Source organism: Pleurodeles waltl, chromosome 5, assembly GCF_031143425.1.
Source record: "Pleurodeles waltl isolate 20211129_DDA chromosome 5, aPleWal1.hap1.20221129, whole genome shotgun sequence".
In the NCBI taxonomy this organism is placed as follows: Eukaryota; Metazoa; Chordata; class Amphibia; order Caudata; family Salamandridae; genus Pleurodeles; species Pleurodeles waltl.
In genome coordinates, this window is record NC_090444.1 from 85,867,915 (window position 1) to 85,890,441 (window position 22,527).

At 46.1% G+C, this 22,527-nt stretch overlaps 1 protein-coding gene across 3 annotated transcripts in view; it reads left to right on the plus strand.

The window, feature by feature from the left end:
* GAREM2 (GRB2 associated regulator of MAPK1 subtype 2) overlaps positions 1–22,527 on the plus strand; it is a 450,933-nt gene that overhangs the window by 364,501 nt on the left and 63,905 nt on the right. For all 3 annotated transcript variants that reach the window (XM_069233656.1, XM_069233657.1, XM_069233658.1), the window contains one exon: positions 908–2,101. In XM_069233656.1, the coding sequence (XP_069089757.1) occupies positions 908–2,101 (1,194 nt within the window). The remainder of the gene's footprint in view (positions 1–907; positions 2,102–22,527) is intronic.

Below are 22,527 nucleotides of genomic sequence, written 5' to 3' on the forward strand. Positions count from 1 at the left end.
ATGGCATGGGCACTGCAGGGGCCCCCGTAAGAGGGCCCCACTTGGTATTTCAGTGTCTGCTATGCAGACACTGAAATACGCGACGGGTGCAACTGCACCCGTCGCACATACCCACTCCGCCGGCTCCATTCGGAGCCGGCTTCCTCGTGGGGAGGGGTTTCCCGCTGGGCTGGCGGGTGGCCTTCTGGCGGTCGCCCGCCAGCCCAGCGGGAAAGCCAGAATGGCCTCCGCGGTCTTTCGACCGCGGAGCGGCCATATGGCGGCTCCCTCCACGCGGGCGGCGACCGCCGCCCGCGGGGGTCGGAATGACCCCCATACTTTTTAAACTTTGACATAGATACTTCTCCTACGAAGCACCCCAGAAACACATATTTAACACGACTAGAGCTGGCATCACCACAATCACGGTAATGATCAGTTCGCCCCTTCCCGACCATCCTTGGGTTTACATTCTAGTATATCGCACTATTACTCAGAGCCACTGGGCGCTCTACCTACAGCCTCCCAGTCCAGAGCATCCGAGTAGTGGCATGAATAAGTAAATAGTATGATACTGAAAAAATCTGCAGATGTAAATCTGTGAAGATTGGTCTCACTGAGCTTTCATTTCACTTTGTGTATAACCTCGTATATAAGCTTAGAAAAGTGTCATGTGATTTGGTGAAACAGAACTGTCGACTTATTGTCCAAAGAAGAGAAGAAGGGGAGATTTGAAATCTTTCTATTGTTGATGTGTAACAATAATCTGTTGTGAATGTGAAACTGACAAAGTGAAGTGTTGTGTAGACAATCCAGGCCAACCCTAACATCGGGGGCACTGTACAGCTGTTTAATGAGTTATATTGGCTAAGCCACCACGATTGGAGGGCTCTCTGACGTCATTGTGTGTTTCGCTCCCCTTCTTCAGGTGGTGTCCGGAGAGTTCAGCGAGGACAGCGAGGTCTACAACTTCACCCTACAAGCTGGAGACGAGTTGACACTCATGGGCCAGGCCGAGATACTCTGTGCCAAGACAGTGAAGGAGAAGTCTCGCTTCAACACCATCCTCAGGAAGCTGGGCAAGACCGGCACGTTGGGTCGTCAGGTCAAAGGCAAAATGCCATGCCTGATTTGCATGAACCACCGCACCAATGAGAGCCTCAGCCTACCCTTCCAATGCAAGGGCCGCTTCAGCACGCGCAGCCCGCTGGAGATACAGATGCAGGAGGGCGAGCACACCATCCGGAGCATCATCGAGAAGGTCCGCTTGCCCGTTAATGTGGTGGTGCCTAGCCGGCCAGCACGAAACCCTTACGACTTGCACATCATTAGGGAGGGCCACCGCTACAAGCTGGTCAGCATCATTTCCAAGACGGTGGTGCTGTGCTGCCTGCTGCGCAAGGAGGAGGTGACTCCCTTCCACTTCCTGCTGCTGACAGACATGCCCCGCTTCATGCTGCCGGAGGGACTTCTTTGCGGGGACCCACTCTTTGACAAACTGGTGAGGGACAGCTCTCTCTTCTGCCAGGAGCAGCGTTTTAACCCTGACGAGTACTCCAAGGCGGTCAGGGAGGTGAAGACGGACTTCTCAGAGGAGTGCTCAAGCCCCCGCAGGATGCGGGTGTGTCTGCAGGGCTTCTCCTCCTCCAATTCAACAAGTTACGTCCAAGAGGAGCTCACGCAATCCTTCCAACGCCTCTCCTTGTGCTTGTACAGCGGTTCGGTTGACCGCTCCACTGAGGACAACAGTGGTCACCAGAACTGCAGGGATGCCCTGGGTAGCCAGCAACAGCTCCCCCAACAGCAGCAGGCCTCCTCCGAGATCTCAGACTCTGACCAGGAGTACGTGACCCCTGAATGGGTAGAACCTGATTTCAGGACTCGGGAGTCAGAGATCCCATATGAAGAACTATGGACCAACCAGAACTCTGAGAACTACTCAGAGCCCAGCAGCAACCCCCCGGGTCTGGAGTGTGGCAATAAAGGCCAGCAGGATTTGATTTCTTTTGTGACATCTTCTCCAAAACTGGAGGGCCCACCAGGGTCTCCACTGGTGCCAGCCTTACCTTCAGAGGAGCCTAAGACAGAGACGCCACCTCCTGTGCCACCGAAATCCGAAGCAGTAAGTACTGACTCATTCTAACTTATTACTTATTATCTGGATATATATAGATATATACAGTGCTTAATTTGTGCTTGTTGTTTCCGGTGCGGAGCACCGCCACTTATTTCTGAGGGCTGGCGCTTAATTTTCTGTCTCAAACATTTATTGCGAGCAAAAGACACAGATGGGAAAGACGGAGGAAGAGAAAAACGAAAAAGTGTCACAATGGGAGAAAGCAGAAAACTGCCAGAGTGAGCTGAAGGGGCAGGGAGTGGCTGTAAAAGAATTTAAGAGGCCCGAGATGACTTCAGGATTACGGTGCCTCAGTATTCCATTTAATTTCAGCAGCCGCGTATTTAAGAGGAGTGCTTTGGGCACCGGCACATTTTTATTTACAAATTAAGCACTGGATATATACATATATTCTATAGTGATATAGTATCCACAACTAACTCCACAAGGAGACAAGGGTCACTCGAAGCTGGTGATCAAATGTATTGTGTCAAAATGTTATATAGCAACAAGAAAGATAATAAAATTGTGATACTAGAGGCAAGAGGTTTTGTTCACTTTTGTTAAAGTCCTTCATCTGTTTCCATCACTCTACGTAGTGATGTTCCTTTTCATTTTTTTTTTACAGCATTTACATCTCCCAAGTGCACTAGGGGATTCGTAGTTCACTCTAAACTCACTCTAATAAAAATGTTTTTACTCTAAATGCAAATGAGACAACAGTACATTCATCATGGTGGAAGTGTGTCAGATGTGTTAGCCGCCCTACAGCGGGCTTAATCAATTTTGGATTACATATGATGTGTAATTTGAAGTTTTGTCTAACCCTCTGGTGACTACTGAAATTAAATAGCGTACCCTCTTCTTCTATCAGTAGTGGAAATATACTGTGAAGCCTTCATCAGAGATGGAATATTAATCAAACATTACACAATCGTATTTTATAATATCCCACATGTATATGCATCTCACCTTGCCTATGACCCATTGAGAGTTCAGTTTTCAGCTTTATGACATATTTCGATTTGGTTATCCCCACGGATACTTGTCCTCAGGTTGTTAAAACTGGAGTGCATATCTGAGCTTGCATTTCCATCATGGAAGTTTTCATAATCTCATGCCAAAGACTACTAGAATTGATGCTTTTCATGGGGCATAAAAGTTCCAACCTTCTATTTTGCAATTTACAGCTTGTTCTTTCAGTGTATTTGCGTTTAGATGGACATGCGATTACATACATTACAGAAGTAGTCTTATGAACGATTCTCTGGTGGGCAAATTATTTCTTTCCATTTACTTCATTCTCCGATGTATCCTTTCCATGTTCACGTGCCTCCATTTTTTACGTGTCTAGAGGTTTTCAGTTGAGAGTGTAACTAGTTATTGTCCGCCTCAACGAGGCGGCCAACCCTGATCACGTCACCAATGGAAGGCGCTTTCCATAATCCTTTCGCCATTTGGTTGTGGTTCCGACTATCCAGTCAGAAATATGGTTCTATCCCAATATCAGAGCTAAAATATTGAGAACAAAAAAGTTTCCACATTTCCTATACCTTTACAATACGTATATATCTTCGGGGCGTGTAGATGTGGATTTATGAATACGAAACCATTTCACCCCATTGCATCCATATGTTCACTTGTCTTTCAAATTCCTTGTCCTCGATATTCTGGCTACGATATTAAGGTATAACAATATTCTCTACTCGATATTTCAGACCATCACTGGAGGCTACTGTGGTTCGCTTCAAACAGGAGAGAATAGCTGAGGTGATCTAGGGGTTGGTTTCCAATTGTGGGAATGGGAGACGTGAGTTTTAATTTCATCTTCTCCACATGGTCAAGTTACGAGATCTAAAGTAAACTATTTTAGCTCTCTTGCCTTCAGTTCCCATGAATTCCAAATGTTGTGAGCACTTGGAACTAGCCTACTCGAGAGCAAACTCTTCCTAAAACTCAAAAGATCTAATGGCTTTTCAACCAACTAAACTGATTAGTATGACTTACGTATTAACTCTGGGCTGATGAAAGGAAGTTCTTACAGAAGGGCTGGAGACTGAAACTTCAATAAACTTTAATAAACGCACGTAGGACCTTCTTAGGTATTAGCTTCTCTTTGTCTCTACAAGGTTAATAATGAGTCGGTGAGATTTTTAAGATAGTAAAATGTGGTCCTCCTTAGAAGACCACCCCCACCACTTACCAGAATAGTGGAAAGAGGTAATGGTAGGCTAGCGGTTTTGTGATCTAGGGATAATCCCACAAAGGTTACCTTCTAATGAGAGGAGCCGTGAAACAGTCTACAGAAGGAACATCCTCTATTTCAATCAATCGGTTTCTTCTCAGAGTAAGGGGGTGGGAAGTTTGGAGGATGCAATAAGCTCAAACGCATCCTAGTTGGCCAGACATTCGGTTGACATTTCTAGAAGCAATAGGAGCCTTTCTACAAGAAACACTGTACATACCAATGAAGTAACGTCATGAACACTATTAGGTTCACGGATATAGAGAGAGTAGCTGGTTTGGATCACTGACAGAATATTGGAAACAAAATATCGAGGACCAAATTATCGAAAATGTAAGTGCAAATAGGTGAGAATATATTTACTGTTCTTAACTCCACGTCTACGTACTTTGAAGATATATATATCATCAAGGTGCATATATGTAGAGCTATATAAAGTAAAACTTTGCTTACCCATAGAAATCCGACTTCACAATATTTTTGTCCTTGATATTATTGACGCAATATTTTATTCATGCAATATTCTATCCATGCAATATTTTTTCTGATATTTTGTCTAAACACTGCTGATTTGTGGTTACAAATGCACCAGTAACAAGTTGATACCTACGTACAGCATAGTTATAGTAACTAGTTTGTTAAGAGTGGAAGCCGTAAGCTGGTGTGGGCGGTAAATCTGTCAGTTGGTTATAGTAATGTTCTACTAGAAAGAGGTGTGCTATCAGCACCCTTTTGCATGGCTAGAGAAAGGCTACTTTTAATTCGAGCCTGTGGTTGTCAGTGGAGCCCACCTGCCTTCATTTTTGGGGACTGGGCATTATTTTTCTGCATCAGACATTTACAAGAGCAAGAGGGGGAAAAATACGCAAAATGAAAAGGCGGAGGAAGAGAAAGACAGAAAAACTGCTGCAAAGGGAGAAAGCAGCAATCTGCAAGAGTAAAATAAAGGGGCAGGGAGTGCCTGGTGGTGGATTAAAGAGGCATGAGGTGGGTTCAAGACCATGCAGCGTTGGTATCAGGGCATAGACATACAATTGCACTGGCTGCGGGCTTCTGAGCCGAGCGCTCAGCACTAGCACTCATTCTTTTACAAGCTAAACACTGGATACTTCTTTCAACTTGCCAGAGCTGAGGTCCAGAGCAGTGACCCCGGAAGCAGAAATACCAAGACTTTGATAATGCAAAAGAAGTTTTGACAAGGGCTGGGATCGTTAGACTGGCCAAAGGTTGTGATTAGAGATCAGGCATCGAAGACCCGGAAACTGGTTCTCGTGGTGAAGTTTATAAGAAAGTCAGTCTCTCTCTCCCTCTGACTCTCTCTCTCTACCTCTCTCCTTCTCGTTTGTATTTCATGTATTTACTGTTGTACCTTGTGTACTGAAAACTGAGATGCCTCTAGGTGTCTGCGTGAGTTCAGGTTGTGGGTGGAAGTTTATAATGGGCCACGTTTGAGAGCTGTGGAGTTGAGGCTGATGTAAGTTTCTCACAGTGCCCATCACTGGGGGAATGGGGCATCACGTGTCCAGAGCACATGCTTATCCAAACCTTGACTGTATGCGGACTGTACATTGCAGTGGTCACGTGCACCAGGAGTAACCGTGATTCTATATGAGTGTGTGTGAAGAAAGTACACAGCTGCCGGAATATTGACAGTGCACAAGTAAAATAAAATGCAATGCTTAAAAGTGAGTTTGTGCAGGGAATGGTGAAGTGAAAGAGATGCAAGGAAGGGAATGCAGAAGAGAGGGAAAAGAGTGCATTGGAGAGGAAAGGGAGGAAGTATGCAGATGGAGGATTTTAGAAAGATGCGGGAAGAAAAAGTGTGCACCCGCCTAACAGAGACTGCAGAGGAAAGTGGGGTGAAGGGAAGAACAGGAGTGACTGAGAAAGTCTGAAGGCCATTCCACAGACCTTAGTAATGTGTAATTCAGTTTAATATTTTCAGAATTAAAACATTTTCAATTCCAATTATTGACAACAAATGTATTGTTGTTGCTCATTTATCTGACACTGTTCCAAAGCTTTGGCAAAGCCAATACATTTGACTACTTTAAGTTGCATATCTGTTATTATTACATGATATATCTAGATACAATAAAAAGGGTCTCGTAGAGGCATCAAAATACTTGCAAGGTGATATGTTATGTGAAGCACAGGATTTTAGTTTACATGTTTCACGCCAAGTCCTTAATTACAATGTCACTTCCATTGGATATAATTCATAGACACATTTTTTAGGCCATGCTTATTTTATATACCCCCCACTTAAAGTAATGTAATATGAACATATTCACATATATTACATCTGCACGATATGGCACAGTTTCACAAAATGTATTATTTAAATGATAAATAGAGAGCATTTTGGGATCTCTCAGAAATGCAGAAACTCTCTTGTTTATATGTATCTGAGTTTGTTCAACCTTTGCAGCATTTTTTTAAGACCTCTTCCAATTTTGTCTCTGATAAATGTTGGAAAATACAACATAAGTGTTGGGAAGCATGAACATTAACTTTGAAAATGTGTACTTCATCTCTGCTTCTAGTCTCACTCTTTTTAAGTATTCAGTTTCATTGCCACCACAGTGGATGATAATAGAGAGCGGATGTTCACATGCACTTAGAAAGGGAAGTAGAGCGAGTATTTAATGCCATCTCAAACCTCTTTCCCCAATCCATGTAATATCTACTCCTTTCAAACCTAAATGATCTTCCAAATAAGATTTCTTTGCATGTTCTCTGGCCCAAAAACTAAAACTACGGCCAGCAACCCCTACACGTACTGTGTTGTACCTCCACTCACATACAAAGGTAAGGAATAGTCACCCAACAAAACTAATATATGCTCCTCTCCTTATATTATTTTGAGATTGGCAGCTTTTGAAAGGGTGGCCCATGATCGGGTAACATAGATTTTGGGCTACATAAGAAGCACAATAATACCAAGTTCGGGAATGATCGGGCTATATAAACTAGACTGCTGCTATGAAGATCTACGTGTATTATAAAGCTCTCTAAACCACAAAACTCTGGTCACATGATAATAAAACCAAATACACCACTACATAACAACATAACAAACAGAATAAATAAATTAAGTACTATACGATAGCCTTGTCTGTCACACATGCCTATCTAAACAGCATATTACAACCGCATAAATATTTAAGTCATATGACAGTGACACATCACATCTCAGTGAAAACAAATAAAAAAGTAGACAGCATATACAATGAATGAGTTTAGTATTATGTGATTGGTTAATATTTGTAATTGGGCTACAAACACTAACCACCATAGCCATTGTGTTGGGAAGAATCCAACTAAACTACTCTTACTCAGATATTACAGTGAAGTTGGATTACAAAGATCATCAATTACACGTACAGCGTGATACATGAAAGAGGTATATAGGTTTAATTTATATTTCTGATGTGCTGCCCTGCGCCCCAGGGAAAGGGCAGAAATGTACCGTATTTACAAGATACAGTGCATTTCTGTCCTTTCCCACTGCGCTGGTGCACAAATTGCTACCTAGAGGCATTTCCCTCCCTCTACGTGTGCGCACATGGCAGCACACATGGAAAGAGGAAACAACACGGAGAAATATGTTTCTCTTTGTTGAGCCTACCCTGGGGAGGCATACGGTTTTGACACATTCCAGGTTTACAAATTCTTGTAAATCTGGGAATGCATGAAAACCCATGGGTGTTGTGTCGGAACACCCACCACAACACCCATAGTATGCCTCCCTGACGCAGTGTAAGGCAACGCAGCAACTTGCGCTGAATTTCCTTACACCATGTCTACAAGACCATGAAAAGCCATGCACAGTACTTTTGCGTGGCCTTGTAGATATGGGTCTGCACTATGTGCCTCCACAGTGCATCACAAAAAGTGGTGCACCTGTGGCACACGCGGCTTGTAAATATGCCCCTTAGTATTTTAAAAAAAGACTTCTTTAAATAGTACTAATATTTGTGCAGAACAACTATCACACAAACACCAAGGAACAGTTACGTGTACAAAAACACTATATGATAGATGTTCTGAAAAAAACAGATACTTTTACAAGGAGAGACAAGATTAGGAATATAATGGCAAAGCACATCCAAAATCGTCCCCTCTAAAATTTCCTTTAAACACTTCCATTTATAAGGAAAATCATTGATAAATTGAAACACAAGATATATGTTCAACATATTGTCAATTTTTTGTGAAAATAAAAATGTTCATTTTTATCATGAATTGCATTAAAAGTCTAGATCATTTAGTTTCTGCGTGTAAAATACAGAAACTACGTAAAACTACATTGAACAGACTTAACTTCTGTAACATTTTTGAAGGGAGATGGAGACATACATCAATCACTGAAACTTACTTTCATGAGAGGAGTTACAATCAACATAATCATTTAACAGAATAATTGTTTCCTGTCTGTAACAAATGAAGGGTGGTGTTCTACAGGGGCTGTAGCAGGTACAGAAAGATAACAAAAATAAAAGAAAGATCATTAAGTTATGACGATTTTTCATAACCTGTATGCAAATGGAATTGCACTGCTATTTGCAATGTTCACCAAACATCTATTGAAAAGCTAAGGGGGGTTTTGATGACATTTAGAAAATCATCATTACTTAAAAACATTAAATTACTACTATAAAATATGTACCTCTGCCCATTTTGGAGCATTACTAACCAACACGGGCATTCATTAGCTTGTCTAAGAAATGATGTGTGTGACACCACATTTCATCACATTAAGATGCTTCCACCCATCATTCCACAAGTAGAAAACTTGTGTGCACTTTATACTTGAGGAAAACACCATCATTGCACTTAGCACAATTAAATAATGCCCTACTGCATTTTAATAATGTACAAGTGAACATTATTACCCTCTACATACATTGCAAATACTTAGGTGGCCTTTCTGAAAGTAATATTTGTCCAAAGGTTGGTTTCAGTCAAAATCAACCAAAAAGAATTTAATGGACTTCAACAATTTTGAAACAGATAACATGGAATTTCAAGACAAAGGGGGTCATTCCTACCCTGGCGGTCTATGACCGCCAGGGTAGGTGATGGAGGAAGCACCGCCAACAGGCTGGCGGTGCTTCCGGGGGCATTCTGACCGCGGCGGTAAAGCCGCGGTCAGAAAAGGGAGCAGCGCCGCCATGGGGATTCCGACCCCCTTCCCGCCAGCCTGTTTCTGGCGGTTTTCACCGCCAGAACCTGGCTGGCGGGAACGGGTGTCGTGGGGCCCCTGGGGGCCCCTGCAGTGCCCATGGCACTGGCATGGGCACTGCAGGGGCCCCCTAACAGGGCCCCACATAGATTTTCAGTGTCTGCGTGGCAGACACTGAAAATCGCGACGGGTGCAACTGCACCCGTCGCACCCCTTCCACTCTTCCGGCTCCATTCGGAGCCGGCATCCTCGTGGAAGGGGGTTTCCCGCTGGGCGGGCGGCCTTCTGGCGGTCGCCCGCCAGCCCAGCGGGAAACTCAGAATGACCACCGCGGTCTTTTGACCGCGGTACGGTCTTCTGGCGGTTCCCGCTTGGCAGGCGGCGACCGCCGCCCGCCAATCTAGGAATGAGCCCCAAAGTGTCAGAAATATGTAATAAGATTTGCATTTGTTGCCAAAGAACACTTTATAAAACTCATGTTAAAATTATTGATCTTGTTGAGAAGAATGAAAACGAGGAAAAAATAACATGGAAAATACACTGTATCTATTTATAGAAGAAAAAGTATCTGATAATGTGCAATTACTGTGTAGGTAAACTTGATCATAACTGTACACCTTCCCATGCAATTCACAACAAGTTGCAGCTTTATCCAGTCCCATTGGAACTAAACCAACGTAATTTATATGAAAGCATTATAATTCAAACTGTACATTGTTTTCAAACTATTGTCAGATTGCAACTGAAATCTGGAACTTTTCAGCCACATGAATTGGTACGTGCACTCAAAGGAAAAGTTGTTTTTCCACCATTAGATTTCAACAAAATATAAACACTCTTGGGATACAATACAAAATGGAGGAACCTGTAGTGATTTTGGTTAATGGAGCACCTACAAAATAAAGAAAAAAATGGCAATGCCTAATAAGAATTGAGAAATTCAGAAAGCTATATTTTACCTTAAGAAAAACAAGATACACTAAACAAATGTGGACGTTTCACACTTCATGTCTTCTAACTACTTATCTTTTAACAACAATGAAATTGAGAGTGGACAATTTGAGCCAAATCAGCATCAACAAGCAGAAGAAATCTATGTACATTACAGTATACACCCACTGCACTCAAGATAGGTGATAGGTGATCTGTTAGAACTTTATTAAATGAAGGAAGTTTGTGGACAGCCTATTAGTGTCTGGAAAAAAAAACTTTGGAAACCCAGTGCTATCCACATTTATTCCCCACTGGGAAAGGTGGGCAGTAGGATGATGGTCCAGTACAAATTTCTGCAACAGAGTACCGAGCAACCAGACTGTATTCAGAGGATCCTCGTTTTCCACAAGACATTCCTTACCTTTTCACGCTCCTGTTTGAAAGTGAACTTTCCATTTGCTTCTGTATATGTAAAGCGTTCTGGTACTGGGTTTACCAGTATGACAGCACACAATTTAATTGAAAAAGGTTCATGAAAAAGGTGAGAATCTGGAACATAACTTGATCAACATTATGGCATGTCAGCGAGGAACAAATTAATATTGGTTTAGAAGACATGGAGAATTAAAATGTATGCGTAGACATTTGAGACCACTTGCACGGTTTATTACTTTAAGCTGTGCACAATATGCATGGGACGACATGTATCAATTTCTACTAGAAGCAAATGGTGATATTGCGGATATTGACAGTAAAACTCCTGCAGAATTATGTTCTTTAAATCCTGCTAAAGTTTGTAGATATCTAAACCACAAATTTCAAACTATGCTTCAATATTTAACAAAAAACAAAAATCCCCTTGCGAGGTACTTGATTTCTTTTGGAGAAAAGAGTATCGAGCAAGAGGTGAACCACATATTCATTTGCTTCTATGGATAAAAGATGCACCTAACTTTGGATATTACACTGAGGAGTCCGTTCTGCATTTTAAAGAGCTGTATGTTACTTGCAATATACCAAACAAAGAACCCATTTAGGAAATGTTCGAACAAGTTTTACGCTACCAATGAAATAAGTGTGCAAAGTACCGCTTAGGAAATATCATAACAAAACATTACTCTAAATGTCGCTTTGGATTTCCAAGACCAATTCTACATAGAAGAATAGTCAACAATTTCATGTTCTCTTTACGATATGCTGTTACAGGGAAATCACCAAAGAAAATACTTACAATCTTAGGAGATCACAAGGATCGCAATGGATCAATGACTACAACCCTTTAAATCTACGTATGTGGGATGCTAACGTGGATATACACTTTGTTGCAGATAACTGTGCAGCAGTTGCACATTATATTACTTTCTACATTACTAAAGCTGAAAATACAGATATGAAGGAAGTATGGAAAAAAATATCTGCAAAGCAATCTTTAAACAAAAGATGTTATCACTTTAGCCTTAAACTGTTATCTTATGGAGAGGTCAGTAGCTATAAAGCATGTGATCATTTGAGTTCTTCAAACTCATATGGTAAGTCGTGGGCAATTGTCTGGCTTAGTTTAGGACTGTCATCAGGATGTTGAAGAATTCTGAAAAGCTTATCAGAAATTGAGTACTTTGCAAATTTTGAACATACTAACAAAGACATTTTAAAAACAAATATGTTGGACACATATTACCCAAACAGAAGTCCTAGCTTAGAAAACCTATCACTATACGAGGTGGGTCAGGACTACTCATTTCAAAATAATTTACTAGAAGACCTCAATGGTGCAAATGTTTATGTTTGAGGAACCAACGGATGTTTAATATATCTTTGTAAATCTTGCCTTATTAATCACCGTAAACTGAGTTGTGACACAGAAGAAATTACTTCTACAGCTATTTAAACTATGGCAGAAGGAAGAAGACATTAAAGGAGCCTTTGAATCCTATGAGGATGCCTTTCAGGTATATAAAAACTACATTGCAATACCTCATCTTCACACAGATTTAGAAATGCTAAAACAAGAAATTCCAGAGGACAATAAAATTAATGCAGAAATACATATCAATACTCCAAAAAGTAATAATACTTCGAATTCCAGAAGTCTTGACCCACTTGGACAACCGATAATTATTAATGAATCTATGATTGTCATGGAAGAATTTGAAGATGCTATAAACGAAATAAAAATGATGTTCAAAATCTGGATTAATTGGTATCACAAATACAGTCAGAACAACTACAAATATACAAAGAGATAACATACAAAGAGATGTGCATCATGGACTTCAACATGAAAATAAATTATGTGATTTTAATAGTTTTGAACCTACACTACTATATGTCAGTGGCCAGGCTGGAATCGGGGTAAGCTTTCTTATTAAAGTAATAACCTCTTTATGTGCATAAAAATACCAATTCTAATTTATCTTGTGTGCCTACAGCTCCTACTGGATTCCGCTCATAATATCAAAGGAATAACTTAAATCATCTACTATTACTTCCTGTGGAACATCATAATAAACTGAAGTATTTAAAATTACAAACAGATACATGTCAAGGACTTGGGAGACTTTTAAAGAAATTGAAACTTTTGATCATAGATGAATTTAGCGTGGTTCACACTTAATGATGGCTTTTGCTCATTTGCGGATGCACAAAGTACTGCAGACATCTTATGAGTTCCTCTTTGAAGGTAAACAGTGTGGAGGTAAACGGTGTCTTTGGAGACTTATTACAACTTACACCTGTTAAGGGTGAACCAGTTTTCAAAAAACGTTTCCAGAACCAAACTTGGGATACTTAAGAAGATATAGGTATTGTAAACATTTGGATTCATTTTTCATATAAAGAACTAACCTAAAATATGAGGCAAGCTAATGATGAAGATTATGCTCAAATATTATAAGTCATTTGCTTGGGTATTGTAAGAAAAGAAACAAAAGTTATGCTAAAGCAGCGACATACAAGCATATTGTTTCCAAAACTTCAGTCACCTCCTGAAGTTATGCATTTTCTTCTACTACAAACACAACCTGTGGTTTGATTAATGCCCGCTGTTCAAAAATGTGCTGAAATAATTATCACTATGCTACATCTGAAAAACCAAGAAATTGTGCATCCCCCCTTGCAAAGATAAAGTTGAGACTCATGGGCTCAACATATCGATTAGCAAAGTTTTAGTTAAAACACTGAAAAATGTGGTAAATCAGTTTCATGAACTGCAAGATTGTAGAAATATTTGTATTTGTGTAAAAACTGACACGTTATTTTACGTCGCAATTTATGTGTAGAACAAGGACTGGTAAATGGAGCAATGGGATTGGTTGTCTCCAAACAATGAAGAAATTGAATTTATTGTGGTAAAATCTGACCACGTGGAAGATAAAAATCTAAAGATAAAATTTCTCGATGTATGGCAAGATTCTTACTTATCAAAGATTTGTATATTTGAAGAGAGGAGTTTCCCTTTTATTTGGTTTAAGATGTCACAATACACAAATCACATGGACTAAGCTTAGATCATGCAATTATTAACATTGGATATACAGTATTCAAAGAGGGTATGGCATATATTGCTCTGTCTCACGTTAATTTACAGGACTGTATATTTTAAATTTAGATGGCACAAGGATTAATGCAGACAGTAGCTGTGTTTACGAATATAATTGTTTGAGAAACACATATGCACCTCATCTTGGTGAATATCCAATTTGTACAAAACCAAAACTATCTTTCAAAAGAAAAATTACATCAACCTACAATTATGAAGAAGAGTTGGAAGAACCAAAAAAGAAAAAAGAAAAATTTAAGCATATGGAAATTTCAGGATATCAGTTTCAAAATAAAAAAAATGGGATTAATTGCTAGCAATTGATTGATAATTTGCTTCTACACTTACCATCAGTGAAAGAGGTATTACAGCAGCATGTGCGTCAACCTTTCTGAAAATGTTTGCCAAATCTTTATGAAAAAATTCAATTTCTCAACCAAATATGCCACTCAACGAGTGGGATTAGAAATATGGTAGATATATGTAGAAGTGGTGTTCAGTTTTCTACCAGTCAACAGCAAGATGCTCAGGAATTCCGTATGGCTGTTCTAGGAATGATAGGCAAAGAAATTAATTCACGTTGTGACCTCTTGAGCATAAGCTACCCTTGGGAACATGGATGTGTTAATTGCCTACATTCAAACTTGACTGGTACACAGTTTGAAAGATTTGTGTATATAGCCATACCTGATTGTAAATATATTCCATTTTAAAATTTAAATGTAAGCCTGTGCAACCAAACTTTTGTCAAAACTGTAAGTCTGTTAGTTTCTAACACTGAGTTAAAATTGATAGGAAAATATGTAATTTTAATGATTTCAAGATTTACTGTGAATAATAAAAAAATCAATGTGTCCATTTATAACTTTACTGCTTCTCAAATTTCTATTTCAGGACACACTTTTACTACTGCTGCTATTATTTTTCATCATGGAGAGACCACCACATCAGGACACTATACCATCTACTTGAAGAATAAGGGCCAGATTTAAGAGCCCCTTGAGCCATAATATCGCCACATTAGCGTCATTTTTTGCACTAATGTGGTAATATTATGGCAAAAACACCACGCCAGATATACAAAGTGGCACAATGCATGCATTGCGCCACTTTGTAACCACTTGCGCCACATTATGCCTGCACCAAAAATAATGTATGCAAGGGGGGCGTTACCCCGTTAGGGGGGGGTGAAAAAATGGCACAAAAAAATCTAAAAGATTTCTTTGTGTCATTTTTTTGGCCATTTTTAACTCCTGCTCAGAGCAGGTGTTAAAAGGGGGCTCACCATTTGTTACAATGGGCCCCTATGCACTGTTCAGGGTTAGTGCCAAAATGTTGGTGCTAACCCTGAACAGTACATCAATAGCGTCAGAAATTCGGATGCTATTGCCCCCTTCCCTGCGCCATGGTGCGCTGTATTTTAAATACAGCGCACACATTGTGGCGGTAGTGGGGGGGCCAGTGCAGCACCACTTTCCTTAAAGACTGGGTGGAAGAATGTGTTGATACCACTTTTAGCTTCAGGCACCGCATACTTAAAAATTGTCAAATTTGTTACCTGTTATTTGTACATCCAAAATTCTGAGTTCAATTTTACTGTTGTAATAGTATTTGAAAGGTTTACAAAGTTCACCTTCCATTATTCAATAGACATGTCATTATAGAGCCTTGCATGGTTGATGACATTTGAAAAAAAATCTACTATAGGTACTTTCTATACTTTCTTCTTCCACACATTGAATTAGTTAGATAGATATCTCTACAGATGGATACGCACAGCACAATCCATCAGATTTGCTTCTCCCAGTGTTCCATGATGTCCCCCACAATACGCTAGTTTTGACCTACAGAAGGTTCTAAAGGATTATATGTGTGTGTTACAATTAATTTACTTTTGTGCGAGAAACACATAAAAATGAAAAATACAATTAGGCTAACGTGTGTTTCTGTTTACCTACTACATTCTAATTTCCTTGTGGAACCGTGTTATAAAGTTGGTACATTTTAACGAATACGTGTACGTGTTTATTTTAACCTGTATTAAACAATGTAAGACGATACATACATATACATAACTGTATAAACAAAAACATCTGCCATGCATCTGCCACGCTGCATTACAGTTCATAACACTCTTTGCAAGCATGCTCCAGTAAACACAATCACACATCACACACCTACAAAACACCAGTAATTACAGCACTACACTCCACAATACACCACACCACTCAACCAAACTTCACATATCAAATGCACCTTTCGCTTACCTTTCATCTCTATATAATCTTTATTTATATGTTGATTTAACCTGTAGAACACTTAGTTATATGAACACAGGTTCTTTACAATTGGTAGTATGTCGGTAATTCTAATAAGAAACTTTATTCTTCTTTTCTTGATTTTTATTTTTTTCCTGTAATTTCTTCCTTTTCCTTTATCAAGTCAACAGAACCAACAGAAACTAAACAAACAAAACACGGCACAGGAAGGAAAGGAAGTGGGGGAAACTAAGGCCCTCATTCTGACCCTGGCGGTCGGCGGAGAGGCGGCGGTCGGACCGCGAACAGACCGGCGGTATTAAAAATGGCATTCTGACCCTGGCGGGAACTGCCAACACAGCCCGCCAACTTAACACTCCGACCGCCACAGCGGTACAAACAAACAGCGCGGCGGTTCCCGCCAACAGCCCGGCGGCAGACAAAGTACCGCCCACCCTATTACGACCCACCAATCTGCCACCTTTTCCGGGGCGGGAGCACCGCCGATAAGAACACGGCGGAAACAGACTACGAACGGGAAAACGCTCACCTCTACGCACTCCACGGGAGATTCCGGCAGTATGGAGCCAGAGTTGCAGGTCATCCCCGCACTCCTATTCCTCCTCATATACCAGGAGCACGCCCGGCGGCGCGGAAGACATCGGTGAGTACTGCACCTACGACACAGGGGAGGGAAAAGATTACCGGCACACACCCACCCACCCACACCCACTACAACACACACATCAATGCATTCCCACAGATCACTGTCACAACCCACAAACCACCCCCCTCCGAAATAATGCAAAGACCAAAAGAAGAGATCAGAAACGGGCAGATATATTGAAATAAACTATGTACAAAATATATACAGCTACTAAATGTAGTCCAACCACTGTCCGTGGATCACAGGGGTCCTGTGCAAAGGGGCAAGGCCCAGTCCCACGACAAGAACTCCACGGAGAGAACACTGCAGGGGCATCAGAAAGAAAATAGGACAGGCACCTCAGGGGGAAGGGAAGGGGGGGCACCTTAGCCACTTGAGTACACGACGCCAGATCCACGAGGGGACTCCATGACCACTGGCCCATCCTGGGGAGAGCAAAGCCACAGTCCATACAGTCCATACAGTGGGTGGCCTGCCCACTGGGCCATCCTGTGGAGAGCAAAGCCACAGTCCAAACAGTCCATACAGTGGGTGGCCTGCCCACTGGGCCATCCTGGGGAGAGCAAAGCCACAGTCCATACAGTCCATACAGTGGGTGGCCTGCCCACTGGGCCATCCTGGGGAGAGCAAAGCCACAGTCCAAACAGTCCATACAGTGGGTGGCCTGCCCACTGGGCCATCCTGGGGAGAGCAAAGCCACAGTCCATACAGTCCATACAGTGGGTGGCCTGCCCACTGGGCCATCCTGGGGAGAGCAAAGCCACAGTCCATACAGTCCATACAGTGGATGGCCTGCCCACTGGGCCATCCTGGGGAGAGCAAAGCCACAGTCCATACAGTCCATACAGTGGGTGGCCTGCCCACTGGGCCATCCTGGGGAGAGCAAAGCCACAGTCCATACAGTCCATACAGTGGATGGCCTGCCCACTGGGCCATCCTGGGGAGAGCAAAGCCACAGTCCAAACAGTCCATACAGTGGGTGGCCTGCCCACTGGGCCATCCTGGGGAGAGCAAAGCCACAGTCCATACAGTCCATACAGTGGGTGGCCTGCCCACTGGGCCATCCTGGGGAGAGCAAAGCCACAGTCCAAACAGTCCATACAGTGGGTGGCCTGCCCACTGGGCCATCCTGGGGAGAGCAAAGCCACAGTCCATACAGTCCATACAGTGGGTGGCCTGCCCACTGGGCCATCCTGGGGAGAGCAAAGCCACAGTCCAAACAGTCCATACAGTGGGTGGCCTGCCCACTGGGCCATCCTGGGGAGAGCAAAGCCACAGTCCATACAGTCCATACAGTGGGTGGCCTGCCCACTGGGCCATCCTGGGGAGAGCAAAGCCACAGTCCAAACAGTCCATACAGTGGGTGGCCTGCCCACTGGGCCATCCTGGGGAGAGCAAAGCCACAGTCCAAACAGTCCATACAGTGGGTGGCCTGCCCACTGGGCCATCCTGGGGAGAGCAAAGCCACAGTCCAAACAGTCCATAACAGACCCCACTGCCACTGGAGGAGGCAAGTTGGCCAGAGGACATCCTGCAGCCCTGCGCAAGATAGATCCTGCCCTGCCACGTCTGCCAAAGGGCCAGCGGTTCTTGCCTTGAAGGGCCCAGTCCAGCGGTTCTTGAGACGGCGGGGCCCAGTTCAGCGGTTCTTGCCTTGAAGGGCCCAGTTCAGCGGTTCCTGAGACGGCGGGGCCCAGTTCAGCGGTTCTTGCCTTGAAGGGCCCAGTTCAGCGGTTCTTGCCTTGAAGGGCCCAGGTCAGCGGTTCTTGAGACGGCGGGGCCCAGTTCAGCGGTTCTTGAGACGGCGGACGGTCTATGGCCAACTGCTAATTGCATGGTGGTGCCCTCCTGGGCAGCGGGGATGGTGCTCCTTCACTGCCCACCTGGGCTGTGGGTGGTGGGGCCCTCCTGGCCAGCTGGGCTGGGTCCTCCCTGGGCAGCGGCTATGGGGGTGGTGGGCTCTCCCGGGGCAGCGGCTATGGGGGTTGTGGGCTCCTCCTGGGCAGCAGGCCTGCTGCCTGACCTCTCCAACTTGCTGCCCTTGCCCTCCTTAGTCGTCGGCCTGTGGCCCTTGCCTCCCTTTGGAGCTGTGGCTGGTGACTGTCTCTGGGTGGTGTCCGGGGGGGATGTAGAAGGCGGGCTCCTGCGGCGCCCCTTCCGCCTTCTGCTCCTCTTCCCAGGGGGTGGGCTGGCTGTCCCCTTGCTGCTGGGTGAAGATCCAGACATGCGGGCTGGCGGGCTCCAATACCCCTGCACCCTTGTCAAGGGGGCTGCAGGGCTGGTGGTGGCTGAGGTGCTCTTCTTACCCCGACGAGAAGGAGGGGGGGGCTCAGGGTCAGGAAAGAAGTTAGTAGTGGCGAGGAAGAGCTTCTTGGGACAATGGAGAGTGGTAGGTACAGTGGGAATGGGAGTGGAGGGAGAGGATGTGGTTGTAGGTGAGTCACGTTTGCTGTCTTTGGGTGCAGGTGCAGGAGGGATAGGCTGTCGTGAGGTGGATGGCTGTTGGGTGGGTGGGTGGCTGCGTTTGTGTGGTGTGGAAGAGGGGGTGACAGACACAGTGGGAGAGGACACAGGGGACGTGTAAATGGCAGTGGGGGTGGTGACTGCACGTGTGCGGACTGAAGTGGAGGGTGTGCTGGTGATGGAAACACTGGCTGATGGTGAGGTGTATGGAGGTGTGAGTGTAGACGTCACAGGGAGGGAGGAGGGAGACGAGGAGGTGGGGGTCACAGAGGTGGTAGTGACTGTTGGCATGTCTGCATCGGAATGTTGCGTGTGTGAATGTCTGGGTGATCTGTGGTGCTTATGTTTGGATGAGCTTCTCTTGGGTGTTGAGGTGTGTGCAGGCTGGTCTGATGGTGTGGGTGGGACAGGCAGAGGAACAGGAGACTGGGAGGAGGGAGTTAGTAGAGGCAGGCAGGAGACAGGGACAATGGCTGCCGTCAGTGCTGAGGCCAGAGCCTGGAACGATCGCTGATGGGCAGCCTGACCCGAATGAATGCCCTCCAGGTACGCATTGCTGCGATGAACCTCCCTCTCCACCCCCTGGATGGCATTCAAAAGGGTAGTCTGCCCAACAATGAGCGTTCGGAGGAGGTCAATGACCTCCTCACTGAGGGCAGCGGGGGTAACAGGGGCAGGGCCTGAGGTGCCTGGGGCGAAGGAGATGCCCGGCTTCCTGGCAGAGCGGGCACGGGGCGAACGCGGAGGGGCTGCTGGGAGGGCGGAGATGGTGCGCTGGGTGGCGGCTGTACCTGTAATGGCGGGGGGCACGGATGGTGCCACCCCCGCAAGGGAGCCCCCTTCCGAGGACGTGTCCGTGTCGCTGCAGGCTCCAGTCGTCCCCGTCGTGGAGCTCCCCTCGCCCTCCGTCTCACTGGTCCAGTCTGACTCTGTGGCATGGCCCTCCTGGGCCATGTGAGATGCAGCTCCCTCCTGCCCCGATGCCACTTCTCCTCCGCCTGATGATGCTGATGCACACAAGCACAGAAAGACAAACAAAAAGGGGGGGGGGGAGAGAAATAAAGGGATATTGAGTACATGGATCTCCGGTACAGTTAGCGGACATGACAGACACAGATGCCCCCTGCACTAAGTTGCGCACTTGTGGTCCGCTACGCATTCCGTGGAACATGCCCTACACGCCTAGAGTTGTCAACTGCACCCATGGATGACACGGCCCAGGGATGGCTGTACTGACACACTACTGAGGGTGGTGGCTGGGGACACAGGGGCTTACGGGGGTGCCCAGCCTACAGATATCGCCCTGGCCTAGGGGGACCCACAGCCCTCCTCCCCCACCCAGACACCTCCACTGCACGACAACAGAGTAGATGATGCTTCTACTCACCCCCTTGTGTCTGCTGTGCTGCCCTCACGCGCCCATCCAAATCAGGGTAGGCCACCGCCAGGATCCGGAACATCAGGGGGCTCAGTTGACGGCAGGCACCCCGCCTACGTTGGGAGGCCATCCCCAGCAGAGACTCGGCGGTCTTCTTTGTCCCGCGGCGGATGTCCTCCCACCTCTTGCGGCAGTGGGTGCCCCGTCGATGGTGGACCCCCAGGCCCCGGACTTCCTTGGCGATGGCACGCCAAATCCCAATCTTCTCATGGGCGCGGACCTATGTGACACGTACAGGGAGGGAGAAATACCACGTTCAAGTTACTCAGCATTTTCCTTTCCAGTGGCCCAACGCCCCCCATCCCCGCCAGGCCCCCCGCCAGGCCCAACATGCACCCCATCCCCGCCAGGCCCCCCGCCAGGCCCCCCGCCATGCCCAACATGCCCCCCATCCCCGCCAGGCCCCCCGCCAGGCCCCCCGCCATGCCCAACATGCCCCCCATCCCCGCCAGGCCCCCCGCCATGCCCAACATGCCCCCCATCCCCGCCAGGCCCCCCGCCAGGCCCCCCGCCATGCCCAACATGCCCCCCATCCCCGCCAGGCCCCCGCCAGGCCCCCCGCCATGCCCAACATGCCCCCCATCCCCGCCAGGCCCCCCGCCAGGCCCAACATGCACCCCATCCCCGCCAGGCCCCCCGCCAGGCCCCCCGCCATGCCCAACATGCCCCCCATCCCCGCCAGGCCCCCCGCCATGCCCAACATGCCCCCCATCCCCGCCAGGCCCCCCGCCATGCCCAACATGCCCCCCATCCCCGCCAGGCCCCCCGCCAGGCCCCCCGCCATGCCCAACATGCCCCCCATCCCCGCCAGGCCCCCGCCAGGCCCCCCGCCATGCCCAACATGCCCCCCATCCCCGCCAGGCCCCCCGCCAGGCCCCCCGCCATGCCCAACATGCCCCCCATCCCCGCCAGGCCCCCCGCCAGCCCCAACATGCCCCCCATCCCCGCCAGGCCCCCCGCCATGCCCAACTTGCACCCCATCCCCGCCAGGCCCCCGCCAGGCCCAACATGCACCCCATCCCCGCCAGGCCCCCAAGCCAGCCAGTGGCCCCAAATCCAGATAGAATTACACTCACTTGTTGGTCTGGAGGACCGTAGAGTAGCGCATACTGGGGGAGGACCCCATCCACAAGTTTCTCCAACTCCTCGCCAGTGAAGGCAGGGGCCCTTTCCCCAGTCGCAGCAGCCATTGTCCCTTCCAGACCGAGGTCACAGCAACACTTGCAGTATAGGTCCTCTCCTGTGAAAGTTCAAGTCGCAAGTGGATAAGTAGATAGAAAATGGCGGTCACGTCCGCGGCGGTGCGTACCGCGGCGGTGCGTCCCGCCACCGCCGGCGCCCTTCGCCATTGGCTCCTGAAACCCATAGGCTTCAATGTTAACCAATGCGGCTTCGCGCCGCGGTCTTGGCCCGCCGCCCGCCGCGGTGTGCCACGCCAGCGCATTGACCTCACATCCCATTGTCACACTTCACAGGTCAGGCAGCCGCCATTTCCAGGGCCCACATGGCTCAATTTCAACTGCGTCACACAGGCCTAGGCCTTGCATAGCCACTCATACACGCCATTCACTGCATAGAGAATCGTATACTGTGCTAGCTGTGAGTACGTACCTGTGGGTTGCCTGACTGTGTGCTCCATGTTGTCCTTCCTAGGCACCGTCCGCTGGGTTGGGCGAGGAGACGGATGAATCCTCCCGTGTAC